At 40.0% G+C, this 26,572-nt stretch overlaps 2 protein-coding genes across 3 annotated transcripts in view; both read left to right on the top strand.

The window, feature by feature from the left end:
* Positions 1-3,311, top strand: part of ascc3 (activating signal cointegrator 1 complex subunit 3) — a 132,436-nt gene extending 129,125 nt beyond the window's left edge. The window contains exons 40-42 of the mRNA XM_067510491.1: positions 204-410; positions 1,276-1,451; positions 1,986-3,311. Coding sequence (XP_067366592.1) covers positions 204-410; positions 1,276-1,451; positions 1,986-2,142 — 540 coding nt within the window. The 3' untranslated portion in view covers positions 2,143-3,311. The remainder of the gene's footprint in view (positions 1-203; positions 411-1,275; positions 1,452-1,985) is intronic.
* A 4,415-nt stretch (positions 3,312-7,726) lies between these two features.
* On the top strand, positions 7,727-26,272 carry sim1a (SIM bHLH transcription factor 1a). Of its 2 annotated transcripts, none has more exons than XM_067511626.1 (12): positions 7,727-7,859; positions 8,032-8,549; positions 12,672-12,754; positions 14,742-14,831; positions 14,917-15,025; positions 15,112-15,197; positions 16,389-16,588; positions 16,757-16,872; positions 17,061-17,208; positions 21,539-21,704; positions 23,501-23,915; positions 24,068-26,272. In XM_067511626.1, the coding sequence occupies exons 2-12, from the start codon at positions 8,375-8,377 to the stop codon at positions 24,784-24,786; spliced, it is 2,307 nt and encodes a 768-aa protein (XP_067367727.1). In that variant the 5' UTR covers positions 7,727-7,859; positions 8,032-8,374; the 3' UTR covers positions 24,787-26,272. The 2 variants fall into 2 exon arrangements, with proteins under 2 accessions (XP_067367727.1, XP_067367728.1); XM_067511627.1 differs by having other exon boundaries at positions 7,728-7,859; positions 16,757-16,863.
* Positions 26,273-26,572: the final 300 nt, after the last annotated feature.

The following is a 26,572-nucleotide window of genomic DNA, read 5'->3' as shown; positions in this document are numbered from 1 at the left end:
AATGCATGTTTACAGCTCGTGGTTAATCAACACTGTTGAACTGGTGTCAAATATAGGATTCACTGATTTTCCTGTAGAAATGAGCTCCTGCAGACCTATCTGCCCATTCCTCGTCTGACATCGGTGTCTTCAATACAGACCTGCTAGACTGTCAGCAGTGAATAGTCTCAGTAATTTCATTTATCTTCATCTTTCCTTGTCAGGCCTGGTCCTTCCTGAGCCATCTCCCAGTGATAGAGGTTAGAATGAGTGTGAAGGGCTGGTGGGAGGAGAGCCAGGAGCAAACAGAGCGTCCCCTCCCTGCAGTGGGGACAAACCTGAGGGAGGAGAGCAGCTGGATGGACGTCCACGCTGACCAGGAGTACGTTCTGCAGGTGTCACTGAGACGCATCAATATGGGCCAGCAGAGGGTCAGTACTTCCGATACCAATACTCAACTTTCTGCCAAGGTTTTTCAGTGTATCATTATAAAGTCTTCATATGTCATTGTCAAATGTGGATTTGTTGAAATTTACTTAATGTATTTCTAAAGAGTTTTTGTGCTTTATTTATTCGGGGTAGTTTCACGGCAGGAACACCCTGATTGCATTCACACAGTGACACACATTGACACCTGACAGCTGCCAGTACAACCACAGTCTGACCTGTGGCCAATGAGCAGCTCCAATGGAGCAGTTAGGATTAATAGACTTTGTTCAATGGGACCACAGACTGAACTGGCAACCTCCTCCTCATAAACCTATATCACTGCCTTTTTATCTTTTTCTGCTAATGATGCAGTTCTGTCTCAGAAAGATATACTGATATTGGTGTGGGTACGTATCAGTCGAGTGATTTTAGTGTTGTGCATCCTTAATGTTGGTTGACTGGTTTGTGAAAAAGTCTCCAGTTTGCCCTGAACTTTTATTCAGAAAGTTAGATGTAGCCCCACATTGGTGCTGGGATATAGAGTTCTCTATTTTGTAAAAAAGTATTTTACTTTTTCAGAGATTAGTGGTTTTACTTTTACTGAGTTGAGTTGTCTTCACGTTCGAATGAAGTACTAAACAAAACTATTCATATCGACAACGGCAAAGTAAAAAAAAAAAATGAGAAAAGTAGAAGGCACCGCTCAGTTTTCAGTTTAACTATGATACAGTGACTCATCACAAAAAGTACAAACTCTCTACAGTAAGTCAGATTGTTGTATCACCTGTGTTATATTCTCTGTTAAATCTAGCGTAAAAATGCCATCAAACATTGCTGAATGTGTGCTGTGTGTCTGTGTTGTTTCAGAGAAAGCAGGACAGTAAGGCCCAGGCTCCTAGGTTCCCCAAGGTGAAGGATGAAGGCTGGTTCCTCATCATGGGGGAGGTGGATCAGAGGGAGCTGCTGGCTGTCAAACGAGTTGGATACGTGCGCAACAGCACAACAGTGTCTGTGGCCTTCTACACACCTGAGAGGACTGGAAAGTAAGCAAGGAGGAAATAAACCTAAGTCCTTCCCACACACTCCGTACACATTAACTGATAGGAAACACCTCAGTCACCCAGCTGCGGTTCAGACAGGTGACGTGTGTGATGTTTTAACATCAACAAATGTCAGTCAGTTAAAGTTGATCATTTCTCAAGGAAAAGCAAATCAGTAATTTCATCACAATATAAATGGTTTCTTCCAGCTAAGTTCACTTAGGCCCAATCTTTATTTATATTTTATAGCCCTACACCTCATTTTTGAGTTTTCAAGTTTCTTCTCAACACACAGTCATATTTTTGTATTTGTTTTGTTTTGCAAATTCGTGTGTCACCTGAAACCTTTGTTGCTGCCAGAGAAAAAAGCCCAGCAAAAAGGCAAATCTTCCATTAACGTTCATTCAGTGATGCCAGCTAATTGTCTCTTTCGCCTCCTAATCTTACAGTTCCACTGGGAAAAACAGTCCCGTGCATTTTGATTTCTTTGAGCTGCATATCGTCTTTATCGTTGCTCCGTGTCCCTTTTGCTTTTAGGTGTATCTACACACTGTACCTGATGAGTGACAGCTACCTGGGTCTGGACCAGCAGTATGACATCTACCTGAACGTAACACCTGCCAGCATCGCTGCTCAGGTCAACACAGAGGTGTCAGACTCAGTAAATGACTTGAAACTGACAATAAAAAAGTAATCATACTCAATACAACAGTTCCACAAATGAATGAACCATAGCAACTGTGTTGCTAAACACTTTGCTCGCATACCTCAAACTGCATTCCAGTGATTATTATAGTGATGGTTTGGCTTTAACCATCTTGCTGTACTCACTTCCTAGTTCTGCTTCAGTTGCTCATTTCTTTCTGCATTTCATTCTGATCTATTGAGGCCACTATTAGTACAGAACAGACGATAGCATTTCATTGTAGATATTTAGGCACATTTAACAGTGAATGGCATCATTAACTGAGCTTGAGCATGTGTGTGTTTCACTTTTGGCCACATCTCTGTTAGTGATGTCACAGCAGGGGTTTTTGAAGATGCAAATAGATGCAAAATCACTTATGGAGAAGATTTAAGTATGCTGGGTTTTATAGAGCAATAAGTTGCTGCCTTCAAAGATTTGGTCAAGAAATAAATATTTTCCACAAATTTAGAGGACAGAAATGGCCCATATCTGAAACTGCTGGACACTACTCCACGTGAGACTAGAGGTCATGGATACTTCAAATAAACTAATGAAAGAAAGAGAAGAGTTAGAGTTAGAAAGGTTAAAGCCCAACTGCCTTTAAAACCTCCACTTTTACACCCAGCTGTCGGACAGGTCTAGATCTCTCTTTAACCAGAGTGTGCCCCAGAAAGTGGGTTTCCAATAAGACCACACTTATGTTTAGGCCCTTTAGAAGAGACATTAATAATCCCTCACTCACATTAACTATACTTGCTTTTAATAATTACTGTGGCCTTATGAGAAAATACCTGGGAAAGATATGCAGTGGATAAAGGCATAATAAGAGAGTTCAGCATTAGCTGATTGGAAGCGTTTTTGTATGGCAGCATCTCCCCCCACTCCTTGTCATACTTGGAGGTTTAGAGTTAAGTGCTGTAGCTCTGAACTTTAAATCAGACACATCAGTGACTGACGCTATAGAGAAATTTAGAAAACAGACAAAACAAATTTGTTCCCTCTTGTTAAACCTGAAACAGCTTTGAAGTAACGTCAGTGTTGTAAATTTAAAGCTACAAAAACAATGCGGTTGTCAAAAATTGAAAATGTGTATCAGTGAGTTGATAATATATGATGTGAATGTACAAATCCACTTCAAAATAAAAGCGTTGTTCAGTTTGAAGAGCACCCTGATATTTCTTGTGGTTGTAATCATTTTGTTTTCACTGTGTTTAGACTTTCCCTCCACATAGGATAGTTCAATCCTGTTATCTCTCAAAATATTCATGGCTTTATTCAATAACAACAAAGGACAGTACATTGTAGTTCTCCATGTCTATCAAATACAACACATCCTCATCTGAGCAATCATTGAAGAAAACGAGAACTCCAGAGGCTTCACATACTTTGTCTTCTAATTGTAATTTTATGCACTGTACTTCTGTGAAATTCAGTTCAGTACACCACACCTCAGCAGAGCATCCTGCTAAAGAACCATTCCTGCAGGAGTCTGGAAAAGGTTGCATCGGGTCCCTTGTATCATTGAAATCTGCCTTTATCTTTAATGAGGCTGAGTGTTGTGAATTGTTGGCACAAAGAACACGCCTATTCAATTTCCGTTTCGGATACTTTCTCTGTCTTCAGCAATTTGTTTTTTTTTAAATGGAATACTGCCCCCCTGTGGACATGTACATCTATTGTGCAAGTATAAAAGAAACCTATGGGAACGTATCTGAACATAGGTCTATGTTGACATTTATGTATATCGACAGGTATAATTCCACCTTTAGGCTTCGTTTGGGTCTCGGGTTTAGCTTCAGTTGGGCTTGAAGGTTAGACACAGAAACAACCTGCCATTTGCCACTAGGTGGCAGCAAAGGCAAATTGCAATCGCAACTTGCTGACGTATCATGACCTTCTAAATTAGGCCACATAGCAAGCAGGTACTTTTTAAATACATCTTCCAGTTTTAGAGCAACATTAGTCCTGTGATTATGTCCTCTTGTGTCAAACAGTAACTCGTTTTTTAGCTCTGGTTTTGGCCTCCACCACCTTCTGAGGGAAAAAAAACTCTTGAGCTTTGTTCACTAGCTATTCTGTATCTGTGAGGACCTGCTGTTTTGTGCTATGCAACTAATAAACAGTATATTCTTAGAGATTTTACTCTGAAAAAGGATTAACCAAACACTACAAGCTCATGAAGTTGAACTGAAACAGTAAAGTTGTTGGCAAGACGCTAAACAATGACCTCAAAAGCTTTTTTTTCTCAACATCTCAAATGTAGGTGGAAAAATAATAATCCTGGAATTTTTAGGTCTGTTGCAAACTCCAGGCTATGGTGTGATTATGAGCCGTTTGCCCAAGTACAGCGTCACCCTGACATCCTCACTCTACATAATTTCATAGCTCCCCATTGTGACTTATCACAATAGAAGAACAACAGAAGGTACTAATAAGATGAATGATGGCCCTAGTGAGCCAGCATTCACCACACCAGGACCCTGAGACTGCAGCAGCTGAATGGAATGCAGCCATCAGTCATTTGATTATGTACACCTGTGTTTTTAATACTGTGACATGTCAGCATGTGTTGTGTGAAAATTGCCCGTTGGCACTGAACACTGTCACTGGCATCTTCAGTGACACTCAGTGGTAAATATTGGGCCAACTTGCTAATGGTCCCCATTAAAATGCAAGACACATGGAAGAATGGTTATGGGGAAAATGATCGTGAACTGTATCAGTCTCGAAATACACTATCAATGCCTTTTGCCCAATTAGGATAGACTGATATGCAAGATTCTGTATAACTAAGTTTGTCGTTCCATTTTAAATTAAACTTTTATATGGATTAAAAAAAGGTATTTAGATCCTTAGAACCTTAGAACTTCACAGTCAAACAGAAGCCAACAGTAAATTCTGCTCGTACATATCTTTTAGATATCTTTTTAAGACATTTTTACCATATAGAAGGGTTTGAAAACAACACGTAAACAGAAATGTTGAGGGAGAACAACTGGAAAATATATCAGATGAAGATATCCGTTTTTTTCTCTAAAAAAAATGTAAATTCTCTTTCTTCCCCTCTGGGTTGAGTTTTGCTGGGGAAGCGTTTGACCTCAGCATTTTTAAAATCCTGGCTCTGTCCTTAAGCAGTTGATTCATCAATCAATGCAAACCTGGTAGGAACATTATGGTCTCTGTTTTATTAACAGGGCAAAACAGACAACATGCATATGGACCCAAGAGGCAATGAGGTAATACCTTTGGTTATTTGAGTAATTGCAAAAAGTCACAGCTTCAACATTTTATTCTTATTTGCTCTGTATTTTTAAACAAATCATCTATTGCTGCCTTTCATGATTCTGTTTGATGTGGATTAAACTCACTATTTGATTTATGAATCATAGGATGCCTGTTGTAAAAGCTGACGTCTTGGGACGTCTCGTCAAATCAGTTGTCGACGTCCTGATTTTTATTTTTTTGTATGTTTAATTGATTATTGTTAGTGATTTTTCTTCAAAGTATTTGCAAATAAATAATTTTAATTGAGTAATTAGGTAGATGCAGCTAATCAACTTCTTAAAAATAAACTGACACACAATAAATCTAGGATAAGCAGTACTCCAGTTGATTTCCTGGACAAATGTGGGGGGGTGGTCAAGAGGGGCGCCTGAGAGCAGTTGCCTTGTTGGTACTCCAGCCTTGAATGTACAGTAAGAAGACTAATAATATGCTACATTATTTGGAGGACAAATGCGATGTCAGATTTTCAGAATCAGCCATAACATACCAACTGGGTAATGCTTTGGTCCTACAAGCGACCGCTATGATGGCTTATTTTATTTTTAATTAAAAAACTATTTGTCTCATACAGGAAAGAGTGAGTTGCATATCAGAAAATATTTTTAGAGATTTCGATTGTGATGAAACGCTTGTCAAATTGCGTGTTTCTCCACAGCACTAACAAAAGTCGCAGTGAAGCCTTAATCTTTTCACATCAACTTGCATATCTGCGTTAAGTCCGTCCCCGGCTGCATGCGGGAGTCATATTTTCCACAGGCGCAGTCTAATAACCAGTAAATTTGTAGTTGTTGCGAAGGTTAAACCAGCTGCAACTATTCCGTGCGTCTACGGCATCCCGGATGATTTTCTTACCGCAGGCTGGATCCCATTACAGCCCGGCCGCACTGGATCCAATGAAGCCAGGGACGGAGAGAGAGCCATGCTGCTGTGTACCCGCTTTACCATCATCATCATCATCATCATCATCATCATCATCCTGTCTTGTATAGATGTTGGAAAGGGACAGTTACCCCGAAATTATGATTAAAAATGTATCCATTTAAAACGATAATGAGGTGAATTATAAGGACACACAATGCATCCGCAATTCCTTAGCTGTTGGCCTTTTAGGTATATAAAAATTAAAAAAAAGTAACTGGCCAAGACACTGAACCCGCAACAGCTCGTTCCCCTCCCCAGCTGTGCAGTGCCGGTCAAAGCCGGGTACAAATTGGGGAGGGTTGCGTGAGGAAGGGCATCCGGCGTAAAAACTGTGCCAAATCAACAGGCAGGCAATGATCCGCTGTGGCGACCCTGAACTCAAGGGATAAGCCGAAAGGACAAAATATATATATATATATATATATAAAATGTCCCAAAACACAGAGGAAAATGAAGACAAGAAGTTGACTGAAAACGATCGTGATCACATGGAAACAATTTTTGTTTGGTTTGTAATTAAAGTGATCTACTACCTGTCAGCTCATGAATATTGAGGTGATATAAATCATCACTAAGCAGTCCTGTAGCCTCTGTATCTAAATTAAGTATGAATTTTTGTTTACTCAACTGTGCATCAAACTTAAAAAAATATATATATATGCTTCTGTCTAACTGCACTGTAACAGGCTTAAAACCAATGTCAGCTTTAATTGTAGGCCTTTAAACGCGTCTTTACATTCTTTGGCTGGATGCATTAATACAGCGTCACCTCAGCAGCACTAACTCAACAGTGGTAGACGGTGTCCAGGGTGTTATCTTCTATTCTCTGCCCAGGATGGAGGCCTGTGCTTGCTGCCCATTAACCATTTAGAATTCTGACTTTTCTTAACAAACTCGTAGATCGTATATTTGTACGATCAAAATTGCAAGTTGCATATTGATGCTGTTGGATCAAAGCACAGTGCTTCTCCCAGCTAACAAATGTAAACCCATTTTCTTGGCGACATGCAGGTAATATGCAGTTATGCCGGATGAAAGAGAAGCTCCCATACACTCTTAAATTGTATCAAGGATTTTGTGTGTATTATTGACAGGCAATAGATTTTTTTAAATTATACAATTTTTTTAAACCGCTTTCTCAGAAAAAAAAGAGCAAACAGAGCCTCCAACGGGCTCTGGGAGATTTTTTTAAAAAACATTTTTCAATCCAGTTTGGACCAGAGGTAAACATTTCCCCCCCCCCGGCCAGTCCCCGTTAGCCGTGGAGCGCATAGTTATAAGTACTAGCCAATAGATATGAGAACAGGGTATCCAATTGTCCAATAGGAGCAGAGATGCCTGCAAGTGGGCGGGTCTCGGCGCTTGCAGCGCTGAGGACGTTCCTCGCGCACTGTTATCCATAAAAAGCACATTGGTGGAGGATATACGGACGCTGGGCTTTTTTGGAGATTCTGTCCGGACACGTTCGTTCCCAGCAGGAGCCACGTTATCAAACTGCCGCTCGTATATGGGCTGAGGTAAGCGAATAGGTCTATGGGCCAAACACATGTGAATAAAAAATTTTTAAAAAAATCAGAACATATATTTATAAGTATACAAACAAGGACCATCATAATGGCGTTTAAAAATAGGAACACGTGAGGCCTCACCTGACTGAGGGTGTAAATAATGATGCTTTTCACCCTGTAGGGCCCAACGTCTCCAGGGGGTTTCACTGCTACCTGTTTCACTGGCAATGATGGACCCCAGCGCGCGGTGAGCCCCCCCCCCCAACAGGGTGACCAAAATGCCACTGTAATCCCCAGAAATCCGGGAATTAGCCGCGGTCCTGCTTGTCGCCAACCACCGGAGCACCGGGAAATATGGGAACGTGTTCCCGCGCAAGCGACTGTGGATTTTAGGCCGAGCCGCGGGAACAGTCCTGTTTTTTTTTTTTTAATGTGTGGAGACGTCGCAGTTCCACGAAAATGCTCTGAGACACCTGGACACTGAGCTACTGCGGCCGGGTGGTCGGTGGCACGGAGGAGACGACATGAAGGAGAAATCGAAAAACGCTGCCCGGACTCGACGGGAAAAGGAAAATAGTGAATTTTATGAGCTCGCCAAACTGTTGCCGTTGCCTTCGGCCATCACCTCGCAGCTGGATAAAGCCTCAATCATCCGGCTGACAACAAGCTACCTGAAAATGAGAATAGTGTTTCCTGAAGGTGAGAGAACTAAAGAGTGTATTTACGTTTATAATAATATAGTATATATTCATATAGTATTTACACAAGCAACAGTTTTACTGCTGTTTAGGTCCTACTGCAGCTTGTATGCCACATAAATTATGAATTAATCTTTGTATTAGCCCACTATAATCACAGTTGTTGTTAGCTAACCTTAAGCCTGTAGCTTATTAATATTAGGCTTTTAGCAGTAGTAGACTAATAGGCTAATTGTAATGGACTATTTAATTTATTGGTGCTGCGTCCGATTGCGTTTTTTTTATGTTTTTTTTTAAATAAGCGATTAACTTAAATAATAATAATAATATTTGTATTATTATTTCTTACGCCTTTTATTATCTGGTTACAGATTTTTTTTTAAATGGATAAATAGGAAATGAAATGGTAATTATCCTATTGTGCGTTTTCGTGCTTTCATTTAAACTTTGTTCACTCTCTACTTATTGTATTGTTTTTATTGTTCGGGCGTTAATCTACAGCAAATATCTAGGTGGATAAGATGGAGGAAAGTAACATTTAGTTTTTAAATTTAAATAATTTAGTACAGTGCTAATCTTCCTTTTGTTAAAGTGGTAAATCACAGTGACACTTCGGTACCTGTATAAATACAAGTGTTCTCATCGCTGTAATCAGCAAATGTTACATTTCAGCAGAACCGATATTCTCCACAGAATGTCCTCCCTCAGTGAAGCAGCCTGCAGCTTTTGTGGTCTCTCTCTGGGGCCCCCGGCGGCCCCTGCCAGCAGATTAGCTGCGATGAGGCGCTATCCTCCGTGACTGCTGCAGAGCTGCAGATATTAACATGATCTGCACGTCTGATCCCTCAACATATGGAGCCCCTTGTAACTGTAAAGCAGGCTGTGGTGTAGGGAAGGTGCTGTGATAAAGGACGTCAAAGGAAAAACACAGGATGGTCGGTGGGCTCATAATGATCATTTATGTCTGCATTTAGTAGCCTACATAATAAGATGTATAATAGAGTTGAATTATACATTGTAAGGTTATATGAGTGTCAAAGTGAACTCTGAGCAGTGATAAGACCCATCAGACATTGTACTTTATATATCATTTCTATTCTGTTACAAAGAATAACACCAGCAAAAGCTTTATCTGTAAGCTCTAAATGTCATGTATACATGATGCAAACTGCACAGTTTACCTGGGTTAGGTTATCAATGTGCAGAATTTCTTTATTTTTAGTAATTACAAAAAGAGCTGAGATAAGAGAATTCCCTGCTATGGAAAGTAAACATGTATCCAATACGCTTAAAAAATGACCCCTGTGGTTTTACTTGCATTAGTGGATCACATAAATATGAAATATGAAAAGAAAGCTAAGAAATCGAATGAATAACAAGATTATTAAAGCTTCAACACAAGCTAGACGGGGGCTAGCAGATCCTTCAGTCAGGGTCTTGTGAAGGTAAGGTGAAGGTGTTGCAGTGTGATCCGGCTCTGTAAGACCACATACTTAACACACAGCTGTGGCACCGTGCTGTTTCGCACGTGTCAACATAAGCAGGCGTATGAAGTATGGGAAGCAGTGAAAGGGCAGTCTTTGCTCATCCAGACTGCATGGGTTTTATTGTTTTTCAGTGCTTCCTCTGGCCCTGTGTTGTGCTTCACTCATCAAATTGCCTCTGGTGTTTTAAAGACCAGACCTGTTAACTCAGGGAAAGAGTCGGGTTTAGCTGTAACAGTGGTCTTAATTTGTGTACCTGTGGGAACTTTGACCTCAGCCGTGGGGTCCATCCTGGAGGAATGACCTGACATCCCACACAATGTATATATTGAGTAATTATTGTTATTATAGTGTATTTACAAGCTACAATACTTGAGGTAACAGCAATGATATGAAAGTAAATGTGCAGTGTAAAATGTTGCAAAAAAAAAAAAAAAAAAAAAAAAAAGAATCATCACTCAAGGTTTACTTTCCAGCTCTTTCCTTAGTTTTCAACTGTACCTCACTGCTCTGGCCAGCAGCTTAACTCCTGCTGTGTTCACACATTAACGAAGGGGCTGCTTGGTTTTATTTTTTAGAATGTTTCACAGTGTAACTAAAGATTAATGGTCACATTTCTAAATGAGATATTACTCCATCACTCCACATGGTTTTGAGGCTGTGTCCTCAGCCACATGTGTTCACTCTCCTGAATGGCAAAGCATTATTATTATTATTATTACTATTATTATTATTATTATTATTATTATGTTTCGGTGAAGATTTTCAGTCATCCTGACATGATTCAATCTTCTTATATGTCGTTATTAACGGTCTATATTATAACGATTGTTATTTCATATTTATAGTGCTATAAAAATAAGGTAACATTATTTTATACGTTTAATTTTGCATTGAAGTTAATATATAGGATTAAAATGTTGCGCAGCCATCAAATCAGGCCTGATATCATTTGAATTGCAGAGTTAAAATGACGAAGCCGAAATTCTCCCAAGAAGTTCTCGGTTTTCTCATCCACATTTATTAACTTTATTTATTCCTATTGTTACTTTTACATATCTTCCAAATTGTTTTCTTGTTCTCTTGGATTTTTTATTTTTAATATTTTTAATCCTATAAAAAAGCCGAGAGGTTAAAGCTAGAAGTTCCTTTTTTTTTTAACCCGTGAAACCTTGGGAATTTTATCTCTTCAGGCTTCTAAATAAGTCAGATGAAAACCAAAAAAAAAAAAAAAAAAAAAGCTTTCGATCAAACTGCTTAAAACTCTCGTCGCCACTGTGACCATAATACGCAGACAGGATTTCTTAAATTCTTAAAGGGGAAATGGTAGGAAACCACCGCTCTAACAGTGTAAATATGATGATTGTATCGAAGTAAAGTCGTTGCTAAAAAAGTCCCGGGCCATGTTTGATAGATAAAAATAGGATCGAAATAATTGTTGGATAACACTTTGTGTTTAACCCAGTAAGTTCTATAAAAATAAAATAGCATACTATAAGGAAAGATCCTCATTTTGATTCACTTTTTGTTAATAAAACAAATTTCAAAATAAAAGTCATATACAGCCCATCCGTTACCTGTAGCTGGTGAAGGGCACTTGACTACTTGACCAGGCCACTTCACGGACATTATGATAAAGTCTCTAAAATAATCTCCTGGACATAATATCTCGCCATAGCTGCGGAGATTGAGTCTCAATAAATGAACCAAATGTGTTTTTATTTTTTGTGTAAGCTCGTTATTGTTGTAGCTTCCTGGACCAGAATTCATTGGATTTTCATTTAGGAAATGCAAACCATTTTTAAATATAATACTAATTTGTAATATTATTATTACTTCTTGTTTGTGGAAGGGATTGTGTGATACTAATAACATTTTCTACAATTATTAATAATAATTATTATTATTATTACTGGTTCAAACCGAGCATTTGACGTGTAAATATTTCGAATTTGTTTGTCAGTTCATTTTCTAATAGTGGGAGGATGGGGTGGTGTAATTTGATTGTCTTTTTATCCACGTGAAGTCCATTTTAGCTTCATAAGAAGCGGGAGTCGGCGGGCCGCTGTGATACCTGCACGCTGCCTGTTTATTCTGCGGAGCGAGATTTGCATTTGAATTGGGAATCGCCGCTGTGCACAGTGTTTGCTCTGGCCCACACCACATCAGATATTATGTGAAGGCTTTACGAAAATATTCTGCAATAATTTGGATTTCCATCAAAATGCGGTCCCGGTCTAACTTTGGATTCGTATATTTGTATTTTTTTTTTTGACTGAAAAGCAGAAGGCATGTCAGTTTATCAAACGTTCACCTGCAGATACTGTTTTACCCATTGTATTAACGATATAAATAAATTATCTTTTTTAGTACAACCTTTCTAATATGTTGTAAGCCACATCCCTGTGTTTCCTGATTAAAAAAACTAGACTACAATATGGTGAAGTTTAGATGTTTTGAAGCAAATAATGGAATATGTAGGCTAAGCTGTAGATTTTTACACAATTTTTTTTTGTTTCTCATCTGCTTATTCTACAATATGACATCCTGCTTGTGGTTTAGATTGTGTGCGTGTGTTTGTGTGTGTGTGCGCGCGCGTGTGTGTGTGTGTGTGTGTGTGTGTGTGATTTGTTTACCAGGCCTTGGGGAGTCGTGGGGTCATGTGAGTCGAAGCAGTTCTCTGGATGGAATGAGCCAGGAATTAGGGTCCCATCTCTTACAGGTACTGTGATTATATAGTATTCGCACTTTAAATCAACTGCAAAAAATGGTGAGATTTACACATGCCCATAAAATGCTTGTTTTAACAGCTTAACCTGCGGAAAACTCACCTTAACATAATAATAATAATAAAAACAATAATAGTTAATGTTATTCAGCCATGGATAGACTGTGTGTGTTTTGTGTGTGTGTGTGGTTTAGTAGCTGCTGCTGTCTCCCTCCTGCTGCCTTCATTCTTGTGCTTTGAGAGTGAAATGAGCTGAAGACATTCCTGGTCATGCACAGAGCCTCGGTCTGCGCTGCAGCCCCTCTCAAATAAGCAACAACACAATGGAGCAGGCTGCAGGGCTATAGCTGGCCAGACACAAGCACAGCTTGGCTAGTACTCATAAACAGAGATTCACGTTACGGGACTGTCAGTTGCTACAAAAGAGGACCACATGGCTACAAGCCGTCAAACAGGTCTACAGAACAGTTAAATGGGGGAGCAATGTGTCTTAAAATGGCTTTAAGATGATGATACCTGTGTGACAAATAATGGTGTACGCGGGCCAGTGCTGACCAAACAGGACCATTAATAAGGACAGCTGGCTGCAATATGGCTATGCAGCACTACAGCTGCAGCTGAGTAAAAACATCTATGCATCTTTATGTTGAAATGGCAAGTAGAGTAAAACAAAGGATAATAACAATAATCATTTTTTAAAAAACAACATAACATTGAAGGCACATTCAACTAGTATCCTAGTGTTCTTCCATCCTTAGAAGTAACAAAGATGTATTAAAGAGTGAATAAATAATTTATATTAAAATTATATCATCGTAAATGTTTGCATCCTTAATAAATCCTCTAGATAATTAACTTTAATATGTAAAGACAGGCTTCTGATCTTTAAAAGACTGTCAACACTTTGCATATCTCCAGAGGCTGTCTCAAGCCGTTTGCTGACTGCAACAAAATCAATGGGATCAGGAAAATGGCCTTCAAAAGACATCAAAATGAAATGAGTAAACCTTCATAAAGCTGAAGAGGGATTTAAAAATATTTCAAATCTTTTAGGTATTCCAGTACCAACTGTAAAAACCATAATCCAGACATGGAAGAAACATGGACACTCTAAGAAGTGGAAGACCAAGGCATATACCCGAAAAAAAAAAAACTGCTGGGAAACTTGCTTGAGAGTAATATAATAATCGAAAATAAAAAGGCCAACAAAGTGCTTCATATAAAAGTCCACATATCTACTGTCACGTTTAATCTTCTCAAATCTGGATTGTTTTGAAGAAGAGCACACAAGAAGCCATGACGTACTTCTTGACATAAAGCAGCATGGTTGGAGTGTGCTAAGGAGCATGTAAACAAATCAAATGAGCTTGGGAACAAGATTAATTTGCACAGGTATGTGTGGTGAGAAAAAAAACCTCCTCCCTATTAGGAGTGAACACCACTCCCACAATCAAATATGGTGGAGGCCCACTGCTGTTTGGGCAGTGTACATCTGCATCAGGGACTGGAGCTCTGCAATAAGTGGAAGGAAGAATACGTGCAGCCCAATATCAGCAGATTTTAAAGTAAAGCCTCCTACAATCAGTCAAAGGTCTACAAATGAAGAGGCAGTGGATCTTTCAACAAGACAATGATCCAAAGCACAAAACAAAGTCAACTCAGGAATGGTTTCAAAAGAATAAGGTGGATGTTTTTACAATAGCCTTTTCAGTCTCCAGCCAAGGAATCTCAGCAGCTCATTTTAAATCACATGCTGTATGATGTTTTTGTGTCCTGCTTTTGTTTATGTAATTGTTCATGTTGTTACAAGAAGCAGTCTGTCTTCTTATTTGTCTTTGTCTTATCTATGTTTTAGATTTGTCTGTCTGTGATAGACCATCATAATAACTGGACACTATATTGCATACATAGGAAGCAAATTACTTTGGGCCTCTTGTTAGTATTTAATCTAATTAAATTCTATCCATTTTTTTTCCTTTAGACATTAGACGGCTTTATCTTTGTGGTTGCTCCAGATGGAAAAATAATGTACATATCAGAAACGGCATCAGTTCACTTGGGCCTGTCGCAGGTTGGTTTGACAAACTCTGTGTGGCCTCTTCTGGTATCTTGGGCCTGAAGTGTGACAGTTCTAAGATGAATATTTGTTTCCACAGGTAGAGTTAACAGGAAACAGCATTTATGAATACATCCACCCAGCAGATCATGATGAAATGACTGCTGTCCTCACAGCCCACCAGCCCTACCACTCACACTTTGTCCAAGGTAATCAACAACTCAACAAGGCCCTTTTTGCACAGCATATGACATGGAGTCATTATACAGCATAAATAACTTTTATTTCTCTGCAGAATACGAAATGGCCCGCTCCTTTTTCCTGAGAATGAAATGTGTTCTCGCTAAAAGGAACGCTGGTCTTACCTGTGGAGGCTATAAGGTAAGTGGGGTGGTGCTGATAAAGTCGGATGCTGACTGCTATATTTACATTTAAATGACACGTTTAGAAAATAAATACTGCTTGTCCTTATGCATTTAATGTCAAACCTAGAATCTTTATAGTAAATAAGTTAATTGAAGTGAATTTATTAGACAATAGGTTGAGAGAAAAGCAGCTGTTAAAAATGTTATTTTTCTGGGTTTCTGGTGATTGTGTTGGATGTTTACACTATGATTAATATTCATTTATATTTTCATGTTTTCATATTTTCAACAGCGTTCAGCAGTTAACATTCATATATGCAGCAGAGAATAATACATAAATGAAAGCAGCTTAATACATATTTTCTTAAAAAACATTATTTATGGAATCGTTATGCAGGACTCCAGGGAAGTAATCTTTTTAGGGTTTGTGCACTCTCGCGTGCAAAATTTTGTTGATGAAGGTGGTGCTATGAAAATGCTTGCAGAGTGTCCTAACTGGAGACAGGTCATGCAATGGGCAGGAGGAAAGTGTTCATGGGATTTTGATAGTTCTTGTTAAATCAATGGCTTTCGGCTTGGCCCTTCAGGGGTTGTCACAGCGATACATGTTCCACACATTGCAGACTGGTTTCAAGTCAGTTCGTCGCTCAGGGACAAGGTTGACCTGCACTATGGACACTGTATGTTGCTCAAAGAACCAGCAAGATACAAGTCCTGTGTGCTGCACTTTGATTTATAATATTTTGATGCAAGGTTTTATCTTTCATTGTGCTAATCGATAAATCAATAGTTGGTTGCAGGAATGTGCATGTAAAAATGTTATAGGTGATGAGCAAGATAATGTTGCATCGCGGCCATTTTTGGCTCATATTTGTGTTCACTGAATAAAACCTAGAGTCTTCTAAGGTGACAGCTTTGCTGCCACACTGTAAATGGTCTGAATGAGAACGTTGCTTTTCTAATGAAGTGGTAAAGTTAGTTCAAGGTATCAACTGTCAGTATAGAGCGAGAATAAGGAAAGATAAGAAAAGGTCACAATGTCATCATAAATCCACATCATAAATATTGAGTATTCTTAATAAAGACCAGACTCCTCTTGATCACTTGACCCCTCAGTAGCGTTATATAGCAACTGGAACATGAATGGATTTAAATTTCTACCTATTTTGTCTACATACCTTACTCCTCCTTTGAATTCTTGGCCCAGGTGATCCACTGTAGTGGCTACCTGAAGATCCGCCAGTACAGCCTGGACATGTCCCCATTTGATGGCTGCTATCAGAACGTTGGGCTGGTGGCTGTGGGTCACTCATTACCACCCAGCGCTGTCACTGAGATCAAACTGCATAGCAACATGTTCATGTTCAGGGCCAGCTTGGACATGAAGCTCATCTTCCTCGACTCCAGGCAAGTTCCTCATTATACTCTTCTGTGTTTGCCTGCCAGCAATGTGAACAGTGTGTGGCTATTTGGGTGTGAATTCTTTAGCATGTTTACATTTAGTTTGACACGTGACTGTGTGTTTTAGATCTGGGAAGACTTAATAACCTCTTTGTGTGTCTGTTTGATGCTCAGGGTGGCAGAGCTGACAGGCTACGAGCCTCAGGATCTAATTGAGAAAACTCTTTATCATCACGTTCATAGCTGTGACTCTTTCCATCTGCGCTGTGCTCATCACTTGTGTGAGTTAGGTTTGTTTTACCCTTTTACAAAGTATCTACACATGCACACACATGCTCACACACAAGAGTAGTCAGATTTTATTCATTTATCACTTAGCTTAGCTTAGTTTTGCTGTAAAATATGATGTCATCCCTTTGCATAATTTCTGTGCAGTTATTTATAGCTGTTATTTCTTTCGCCTCTCTTACTATTGTAGTGCTGGTGAAGGGTCAGGTCACCACTAAGTATTACCGTTTCTTGGCCAAGCACGGTGGCTGGGTCTGGGTTCAGAGCTACGCAACCATTGTACACAACAGCCGCTCATCTCGACCTCACTGCATTGTCAGTGTCAACTACGTTCTCACGTGAGTATCTGTCTGTGTTTGCATTTACATTTATGATACACTGCTGACGCTGTCACACTGATCACCAGACTGAGGTCAAAAAGGTTTACTCAAGACAATGTCTTGGTGTTTATTTTTTAATTTGCATTTGCTGTAATTCTTGCATTGTTAGGTCTCACTTTTTTCCCTTAGATTTTCTTTTTATGTTCAGTAACTATTGGTTGCTTGTGTCAGCCAGGCTGACTAGCACTGCTTCTACAAGCTGCCAGTGTGTGGAACGCAAATAACTGTCATTAGTAAGAAGCTAATTGGTTTGTTGATTTTAAGATTTGTTGACACACAAGATGCTTATAGTTATGCTGTGTATTGTAGCTAGTGATTATTCATGGAGTGCAATATCAAATTCATTAAATTGAATACATTTTTTTTTTTAAAGATTTCCATCTTTGGCAGGATGATAAACAATAGGAAATTAAGTATCAGTATATTCCCAGCTTTGCCTTCCACCAGCTGAAATATTAAGACTTCAGTAACTGAATTGTCTATTCTGTCAGATAGATGTCTGAAAATTATGTAACCTAGTGGGACATTTCAAAAGAAATGAAAGATGACTGATGTGAATGAAGTGGTTCAGAAAATGGATGAATGGCTGAAAGATTGCTGATGTAAACGCCCAGACCTTAGGAGTAAACCTGTAGACATATTTCAGTAATATCACTAATTTAGTTTTTAATCCAAACAGGAAACACCTTTAAAGATCTAAAACACAAACTAAGTAACAAATCAATCACTATTACATAGTATTGATGAACTAAAAAAAGAACATTTATTTACACTTTATAGATTTGCAGTTGTATCTATGGATTAGATTGACACGTGGCAGGTGGGTTTGTGTGTGGGCATGGCAGCTCCAGGTCGAATAAGGTTGTCTCACATCTCTGATGTGCCATCATTCTCCACTTCAATGAGATAATGACTGTTGGTACTAGAGATCTGCACAAACAAAAAAACATGAAGCAATTAACTGGAGGTTAATTGGAAATAGGACGTGTTTGTTGAAGCCTGTTTTGTAGAATCTGAGAAACATTTGTGTGAAGTCATAATGGGTTTTCTTCAGTTTTGTTGTTGTAGACTGAGTATGAAACAAAGAAAATTATTTCTTCAGAGAAAACCAAAACTTACACACTCCTGTTCTATCACGGCGTTGTTTCTCTTTTACACCGGTTGTGTCAGAACATCCGAGCCTTGTTTTACAAAGTTTGCTAAATGTGCTCACACTGTATGTTGAAGGTTGCACGCAGCAGTCATTCACTGAGTAAAGCTGATCCACTGTAAGACTGGTAGCTCTGCCTGCACAATAAACAAGAGACGGGACCTGTTGCTCGATTTTTATCCTGCACAGACAGCCCACTCCCATCATTGTTATTAGCTGCTACGTTTCTCCTCCTTCAATAACATCAAACTGTGACCATTGCATTCTTATTAGTAACTGAGAAGTACAGTTTACCAGCCTCTTATTACATCATTTTTATTACCCCTGATGTGTGTATTTCACAGATGTAAGTGAGCATGTGAAGAAACACAGCCTATAAAAGCCTCCATTAAGCAGTGTGGATGGCTGCATTTAAAGGCAGAGAACAGCTTGACACACACAGTCCCTGTACCTCCTACACCAAATCCGTAACAGCTTTGTGTTTATGGCCTTTTAATTGATAGACTGTAAAGTTGTTGAGTGTTTATGGGCTTCAGATTGCTGTGAAGTCTTATTTCATTCCCATTCATCTTGTTCTGCTTTTACTGTATGAATTGGGCCACACACTACAAACAGGTGGAGGTAGGCAGGAAGTACGCTTTTGCACAGGCTTTTTATTTTAGGAGCACAGGTGGTTTGCCCGTTACCTTTGTGTATGGAGACATGGATAACACAGGTGATATCAGCACTTCACCTGCATGTGAACTCTCACTGTGTGTTTAGCCACGATAAACTCTGCACATCCTGTCCCAACTCTGTAGACCTACCGCTGCTACAATAACCTGATAGTAATTTAGCAATCCTTCTAATAAAGACCTGTCTGCAGCAAAAGCACGTCACCTCTTGTTTCATTTGTCTGACAGTTACCCCGTCTGTTTAGTTAACGCTGTTCCCTACTGTTCTGGCTCAGAACAAACTCGTCACTCGTCACAGCCTTTTTCTGTGGCAGTATTCACTGCAACAGTGAACAGAGCATCAAATATTGTGACCTGGGTCAGGTTGAAGCTGGATCAATACATTGTCATATTTAAATTAATCTGTGGCTGGTTACTGTGCGGGCAAAAAGAGTTTTCAGTGAAGTCATTATAAACAGCTAAGCTCCGGCTGGAATTTTTTTTTTTTTTTTTTTTTTTTTGTAAATTTTCTTTTTGCCTTTGTTTTGCGCAGTACCTTTACAATGGGTTCACATGTAAGATTCTAAATCTTGATTAATTTTGATGGTTGCTATGGAAGAATTTTACGACCCAGTGCTTTAGTGTGCCGTAATTTATCTTTTATAGATCAACTGCAACAATCCACTTACACAAAGATTTTACTGTGGAGGTATTCCAAATGATACATTTCTTCTTTTTTAGCTAGATATATAAAGCATTTGCTTTTCTTTCTTATATAGATGTAAATTGATCATGTTTGAGACATTATTACGTTATAAAAAAACTGAGAATCTGAAAACTATTCACTGGAAAAAAGAACAAAAACCCCCATAGTTGCAGCCAGTTGACCTGTTACAGGTCAGCGAGTGCCAACCGGCATAATTTTCTTGAAGTTTAAAAACAAGCAGTAGGATGCTGATTCATGTTTGTGTCGACTGAAGATGAATGAATACCAACAATTAGTTCCACCACCAGAGCTCCCTGTCCTAGGTTCTTTAAAAAGATATTTACTCATCAGGTGTTTTGATGATGGGTCAGGAATGAGGACATCAGAGGGACAGATCATGTTAGATGTTTCGGAGATAAAGTCAGAGAGACCAGATTGAGGCGGTTTGGACATGTTCAGAGAAGACATTGTGAATATATGGGTAGAAGGATGGTGAGGTTGGAGCTGCCAGGCAGGAGGTCTAGATGAAGACCAAAGAGGAGATTTATGGATGTAGTGAGCGAGGACATGAAGTTAGTTGGTGTGAGTGAAGAGGATGCAGAGGACAGAGTTGGATGGAGGCACATGATTCGCTGTGGGGAAACAGCCGAAAGGAAAAGAAAGAAGAGAGAGAGAGAGTGTTATCTTTTACAGTGTTAAGCTGCATTGAGATCTAACAATGTACATGATGTAAATCTCATAGCGTGTGATTTTTAACGTTTAACGTTTTAATCAATCAACATCTTTCAGCTTGTTCCTTCAGGGGTCGGCACAGCAAAACGTGTTCCACTCGTTGATTCGGCATGAATCTTTACGCCGGTGGCCCTTCTGCCATCATTTTATACTAAAACACATCGTAATGATCTGTATAAAACACTGCACGTGTTCTCTACGGTCACATTTTTCCTCCTAACTTCATGCCGGATAACGGATGTGAAATTCATTCTAATCCGCCTTGAATTTAAAACTACAAAATGGATTAGCATGACAATAAGACAAATCGCTAACTCAAGCTATACATAATGTGTGGGCTGCGTTGTTAGAGTAGCTGTACCTGAATAGGGTATTTCAGTACTGTCTCCAAACGTGACTCATACAAATCCTATGATATGTGTTTGCATTATGTATGACTTTGTATTTTTGTAGAGAAAGACTGAGACAGACGTGTGGACAGTGGATCACTATTTGTCTCGAATAATCCTGTCCAGGTTTTCTGTTGTCTCAAACTCGATTCATCATCCATTGTGAGATCTCTGGAACACTTTAGCGAAAAATCAATTCCCATTTCCCAGTAGTGAGACGCTGAAGCTTCTCCTATGGGCCTGATTTAGCCAGACATAGCCTTTAATCTCCCAGTGTATTTGATTGGACAGCTTTTCCTCTGTAGAGTGTTTGTTAAAGGCCTTGCTGCAATCCTTCTGGTAAAACAAGCATCCCAACAGCCGTTCCAGACCTCTTAGCACACCTCCACCCCTCCCAGCATTCACGCTCACAGGCACACTGGAACACAGACGCACAATCTCTCCACATGCTGGCACCATCAGCACTATGATGAGGCTCTAATTGAAACAGATGTTAATGTGGTTTTTTGCATCTAGACAAAAACTAAACACTCAGGTACACACAATCTGTTTACGTCCTGTTTAATTATAGACAATATTAAATCTGTGAAATGCAAAAAAAAATCAGCAACAATACTGCTGCAAATGCACCACATGGAATTTATGCTTGTGCTTTCAGGGAGACAGAGTATAAAGGCCTTCAGCTTTCACTGGACCAAGCCACATCCAAGGCCTCCTTCCCCTATAGCAGCAGCACCAGCAGCAGCCACACGGATAGCTGCAGGACTCCCAAGAGCAGAGTTTCCCGGCCCAAGACCAAAACTAGACTCTCACCATACACACAGGTGAGGGTCCTTGCATCCTTGCATCTGATGTGATGCTGTCTGGTAATGACATACTCACCGAAGAATGTAGGAACATGTGTAATGGGTGACACTGTGTCTGGCAAAGCAAATAACACGCGCAGATAAACAACAGATAAAGACAGTTTAGCTGGATTATCTGAACCGCTTTACCTGAAACAGCTTGACTGACTAAAAGAATGAGATACAGTTACAAACGGCATGAAAGAGTTTCCCTACACAGAGCTAGAGAACTATTGCTTCTATTGCTTTAAAGTAATCAGTTGAAGTGGTTTGGGTAACTGATTAGCATATCTCTTGGAGGGTTTATTCATCTCATATGACATGGGAATCTCTCGGGATCTAACCACTGGAGGACATGGCTGTGAAAAAACATGTCTTGGCTACTTTTGCCTTGGACAGAAAACTGATACATGGACATTTAGAGGTAAAACTGAACCCAGCTAAAATGTTGGTAATAATGCCTAATTCTATAGGATAATAATATGCAAACACAACTGCTATCAGTTTGGTAAATCAAAGTAAAGCCATCACATCCACTGAAGTAAAACTGAATGCAATATGGCTTGTTTCCAAAGTAATTACTATTATTCAATTTTGCGCTATGAAACAAAAGTGGTAATTGAAGTAGTCCAGTTATGCAAAGCAAGGGAGGTTATTTATCCCAAGTTAGTTGGCGTGGTGTTTTTGTAGGATAAATATTTTCAGAGTGCGAGCAGTAATCATCAATTCAATTCAATTCAACTTTATTTATATAGCGCCAATTCACAACAAAGTCATCTCAGGGCACTTTACAGAATAAAGTCAAGATTATAAAGATATATAAAGAGAACCCAACAATTCCCCCTGGAGCAAGCCATAGGCAACAGTGGAGAGGAAAAACTCCCTTTAACAGAAGAAACCTCCAGCAAGAACCAGGCTCAGGGTGGACGGCCATCTGCCTCGACCGGTTGGGGTGAGTGGAAAGTGAAGAGAGAAAAGAACAGAGCAACAAAAAGCAACAACAAAACATTGGGCAGATTGGTAGGACCAGTAGCTGCACGCTGGAAGACACACAGCTTCAAAGCCAAGGACACCTGCAGGAAGGGACAGAGAGAGAGGGACAGAGAAGGACAAAGACAACTACAGGAGAGAGAAGACACACAATTAATAGCATGCAGTGGTGACAAATAAATGTACAGAGAGAAAGAGGAGAGGAGCTCATTGCAGTTGAAGGAACAGCATCACACACAAATAAATCAATCGTCGTGCTGGTTTTTAATACTTGGTTATGTTTTATATATCAACCTTCAAGTGGATAAATCAATGATAGTTAAATTGAAAAGAAATATGCAAAAGTTATAACTTGCGGTGTTAAAATATCAAATTTATAACAAGCATTTAAATATTTTCATAAGCTAATAAAACTAAAACTAAATTTCTTTAAATAAGTTAATTGAAACTAAACTGAATCTAACAAACCTCAAAAAGTAGACACTAAACTAAATAACATGATGCAGAAGAAGAAATACAAACTGAAACAAATTGTAAAAAGTTGAAACTAATAATAAAAGTTACCATGTGATCTGCACTTTTCACTGGGCCCTAATGGCAAATGAGCCACATCCTTTAGCTGCAATGGGCAGAGCAGAGATGAATTATCGTACTTTACCTTGTCTTATGTGGCATTTTGCGGATTTAAAAGAACCCAAGCCCCTAAACCCTGAACAGGATCAGCAGATACAGATAGCGGATGAATTGATAATAACAACAATACTCTTTCTCATAATTATTTACAGCATTATCCAAGTTTCCAGACGGAGCGGTCAGAATCTGACCAGGACAGTCCATGGGGTAGCAGCCCCCTCACCGACTCAGCATCCCCTCAGCTGCTAGAGCAGAGCGACGGCCTGGACGCCTCCTGTGTGTACAGACAGTTTACCGAATCTCACACACTCCGCTACACCCTGTCAGAGCAGCAGCATCACATCACCAGCGATGGCCACACACACCTCCACGCCTATGGTCAAGGTCAGACTTGTGAGCGGGGTCGATGTGAAGCGGGCCGGTATTTTTTAGGAGCACCCCCTCCGAGCAGGAACATGTGGTGGGACACTACCCGCTCCATCCTTCCACTGAACAAGAGCTCCTTAGAGAACCATGATGGATTTGACAGCAGCATACCCAACATAACAGCCATCCACAGCTACCATGGTGAGGACCAAGACTTGTTGGGGCAGGTGTGGTGCATTAGGTAGAGCGGTCGACCCCCCCGGTTGCTGGTTCAATCCCCGGCTCCTTTTGCCACATGTTGAAGTGACTTCAGTTTTTGTTAATGTTTCCCTTGTCTCTATGTCCTCCTGCAGGCCGTGGCCACTGGGACGAGGACAGCGTGGTCAGCTCACCAGATGGAGGCTCAGCCAGTGACTCAGGGGATCGGTACCGAGCAGACCACTTTCGTTGCAGCCCGCAGGAACCCAGCAAGATTGAAACACTGATCCGAGCCACGCAGCAGATGATTAAAGAAGAAGAAAGTCGACTTCAGCTGCTTAAGGGCCCTCCGGAGGCCCCGCTGGGACCAGCAAATGGACTGCCCAAGGGTCCTGGTCCGTGCTTCACTCCTGAGTATGCTCAAGGGCCACTGGCACTGCAAACGATGTCATGTCGAGGTTTAAGTCAGGTGATCAGCCCTGCAAACAGCCCCACCCCCCTGTCCAGGCTCAGCAGTCCAGGGTCTGAGCGCCTCCAAAAGCCCAAAGACTACCTCCAAACAGAACTGTCCCCTCTCTCTTTGCCATTACACCACCCGTTTGGTCGACAGGGCCAGTGCTCAGCTTCTCCAACTCCAGCCCCGGCGCTTTACCCCTCCCACACCCACCCGCGGCCCTACCTGGACAAGCATACAGCCTACTCCCTGACAGGTTACACGCTGGAGCACTTCTATGACCCGGAAAGCATCCGGGGCTATTGCACCTCAGCTAGCACTGGCCCCACCCACTATGAAGTAAGCCCACACCTCCGCATACCTGCAGAGCAGCCCCCTGGACACAAAGGCACCTCTGTCATTATCACCAATGGCAGCTAACACTCATCCAACAGTCACATGGCCTGAGCCGGGTCATTTCATCACAGCCTTTGTCCTTCTGGATCCGGTTAGCTTGTTTTTCCATCATACTGATTCATTCATTCTTTTATTCAATTATAGTGTTGCTTAGACTTTATGTCTGCAAAAGAACATTTTACTCGGTGTGTGTTTCTCTGAATAGGCTCATCAGTCAACATTCTCAATAGGGAACAATGCTCCCACTCTGATAATGCTGTTTCATCAATCATTCATTCATTTTTGTTTTTTGTCTGTTGTGTATTAACATTTAAAGAGGGAAAGTAGGAAAGTAGAAATGATACTTGGTGGAAAAACTAACCTCTTATATCAAAGTGGATGAGTATGATGGATAAAGAAAGGAAAACCAGAGGTGGGTTGGAGGTGGTTGAAATTGTGTTTCAGCATCTATTCCAATTTCTGCCTCTCTTTCTCATCTCTGTTGTCTAACTGTTCCATTATGTTTAGTTTCGTTGAGCTGTGTAACCTTTTGCACTAAAAGAGATGGAGTTCTGTGAAGAGGGCTCCTTGTTCAATACCTTTGAATGAGGAGAAATCAAAGGATGGGTGTGGTGCACGTATACCTGACCTAAAACGTACAACGCAGTCGCCCCTGAGGTGGAATAATATGCAAAACCATTGCCTACATGTTTTATTTGTTTATTTATTTTCTCTGACGTCTGGGGATTTGTCGAAAAGTCGACACAGCAGAGAAAAAAAGGGCAGATACCTCCTTGATTCTCACTGCTACTCCATTCATTTGACTGTAGAGTGAGAACAGTAGATACTGAATGGAACACACCTTCGTGGGTGACACAGGATGTCTGCTGCTTTGGTATATATGGTGACTAATAATGGTGAAAGGAGAATAGTTGATTTCTGAGTCAGTAAAATGAGTTGATATATTTTCTACATCACTCTGTGTACCAGTACGGTGTGGTACGAGTCACAAGAGATGGGAAAATGTGTATGTTTTCCATCCTGATGTCTGTAGTAATCGTTTCTGAGGGACTGTAGGAAGACATATGCAATTCGACCAGTTGGATTTCTAGGTAAGGCAGCTTATTGCATTCATTATTACAGATCTTTGAAGAAAACTGTTATTATTGTTACGTGGGCGTGTTTGTACAAGAAAATGATTGGTTTCTCCTGAATTTTTATTTTTTCGTTATGTCCTCTTCTGTTCATTTAGATGAACCTATATTTATACAAGTTTGGATTTTTTTTTTTTCCTGTTTTGTCAAAGCCTAGAATGTGCTCCATCTCTTAAAGTTATTTATGGTGTATTGTAAATATACTCAGAAAAGAAAATCTCACCACATTTAAGCACATGGGCAAAAATGTATTTATTAATTAAATGCTTCTTATGATTTTGAAATATAGCTTCAGTCCAGTCTAACTGCTTGTACATTGAGTGTGTTTTTGACTGAAGAAAATTCTAAAAGAAGACAAATAAAAATCATTTTGCAGAGATGGGCTGTGACGCTTTATTAAAACACTCAACTCAACATGACTGTTCAAACTCAACAAAATCCTTTTTTAGGCAGCAGGTGGTCCAACACGTGGTCCAACAGTTCCTTCCACACTGATGGAAAACACTAGTTCATTTGTGCTAAGCTCACATACAGTATTCTAACCACCCAAATTAGGGTTGTCACATGTTGAGCGGTTCAAGTCACAGACGGTACAAATGGTAAATGTTCTGCACTTATATAGCACTTTTCTGAGATTGGTGGACAACCGCTCTACCTTTCTGCGCCACAGTCGCCCT

Source organism: Channa argus, chromosome 7 (genome assembly GCF_033026475.1).
Source record: "Channa argus isolate prfri chromosome 7, Channa argus male v1.0, whole genome shotgun sequence".
Taxonomy (NCBI): domain Eukaryota; kingdom Metazoa; phylum Chordata; class Actinopteri; order Anabantiformes; family Channidae; genus Channa; species Channa argus.
The sequence above is the reverse complement of the archived record's forward strand: the minus strand, read 5'-3'. Positions and strand labels throughout refer to the sequence as shown.

Excerpts from the sequence above, each read along its gene's own strand:
- sim1a (XM_067511626.1), top strand. The coding sequence starts at position 8,375 with ATGAAGGAGAAATCGAAAAACGCTGCCCGGACTCGACGGGAAAAGGAA. Across the intron at positions 15,198-16,388 it reads TTACCTGTGGAGGCTATAAG|GTGATCCACTGTAGTGGCTA; the intron begins GTAAGTGGGGTG and ends TTCTTGGCCCAG. Across the intron at positions 16,873-17,060 it reads TCATCACTTGTGTGAGTTAG|TGCTGGTGAAGGGTCAGGTC; the intron begins GTTTGTTTTACC and ends TTACTATTGTAG.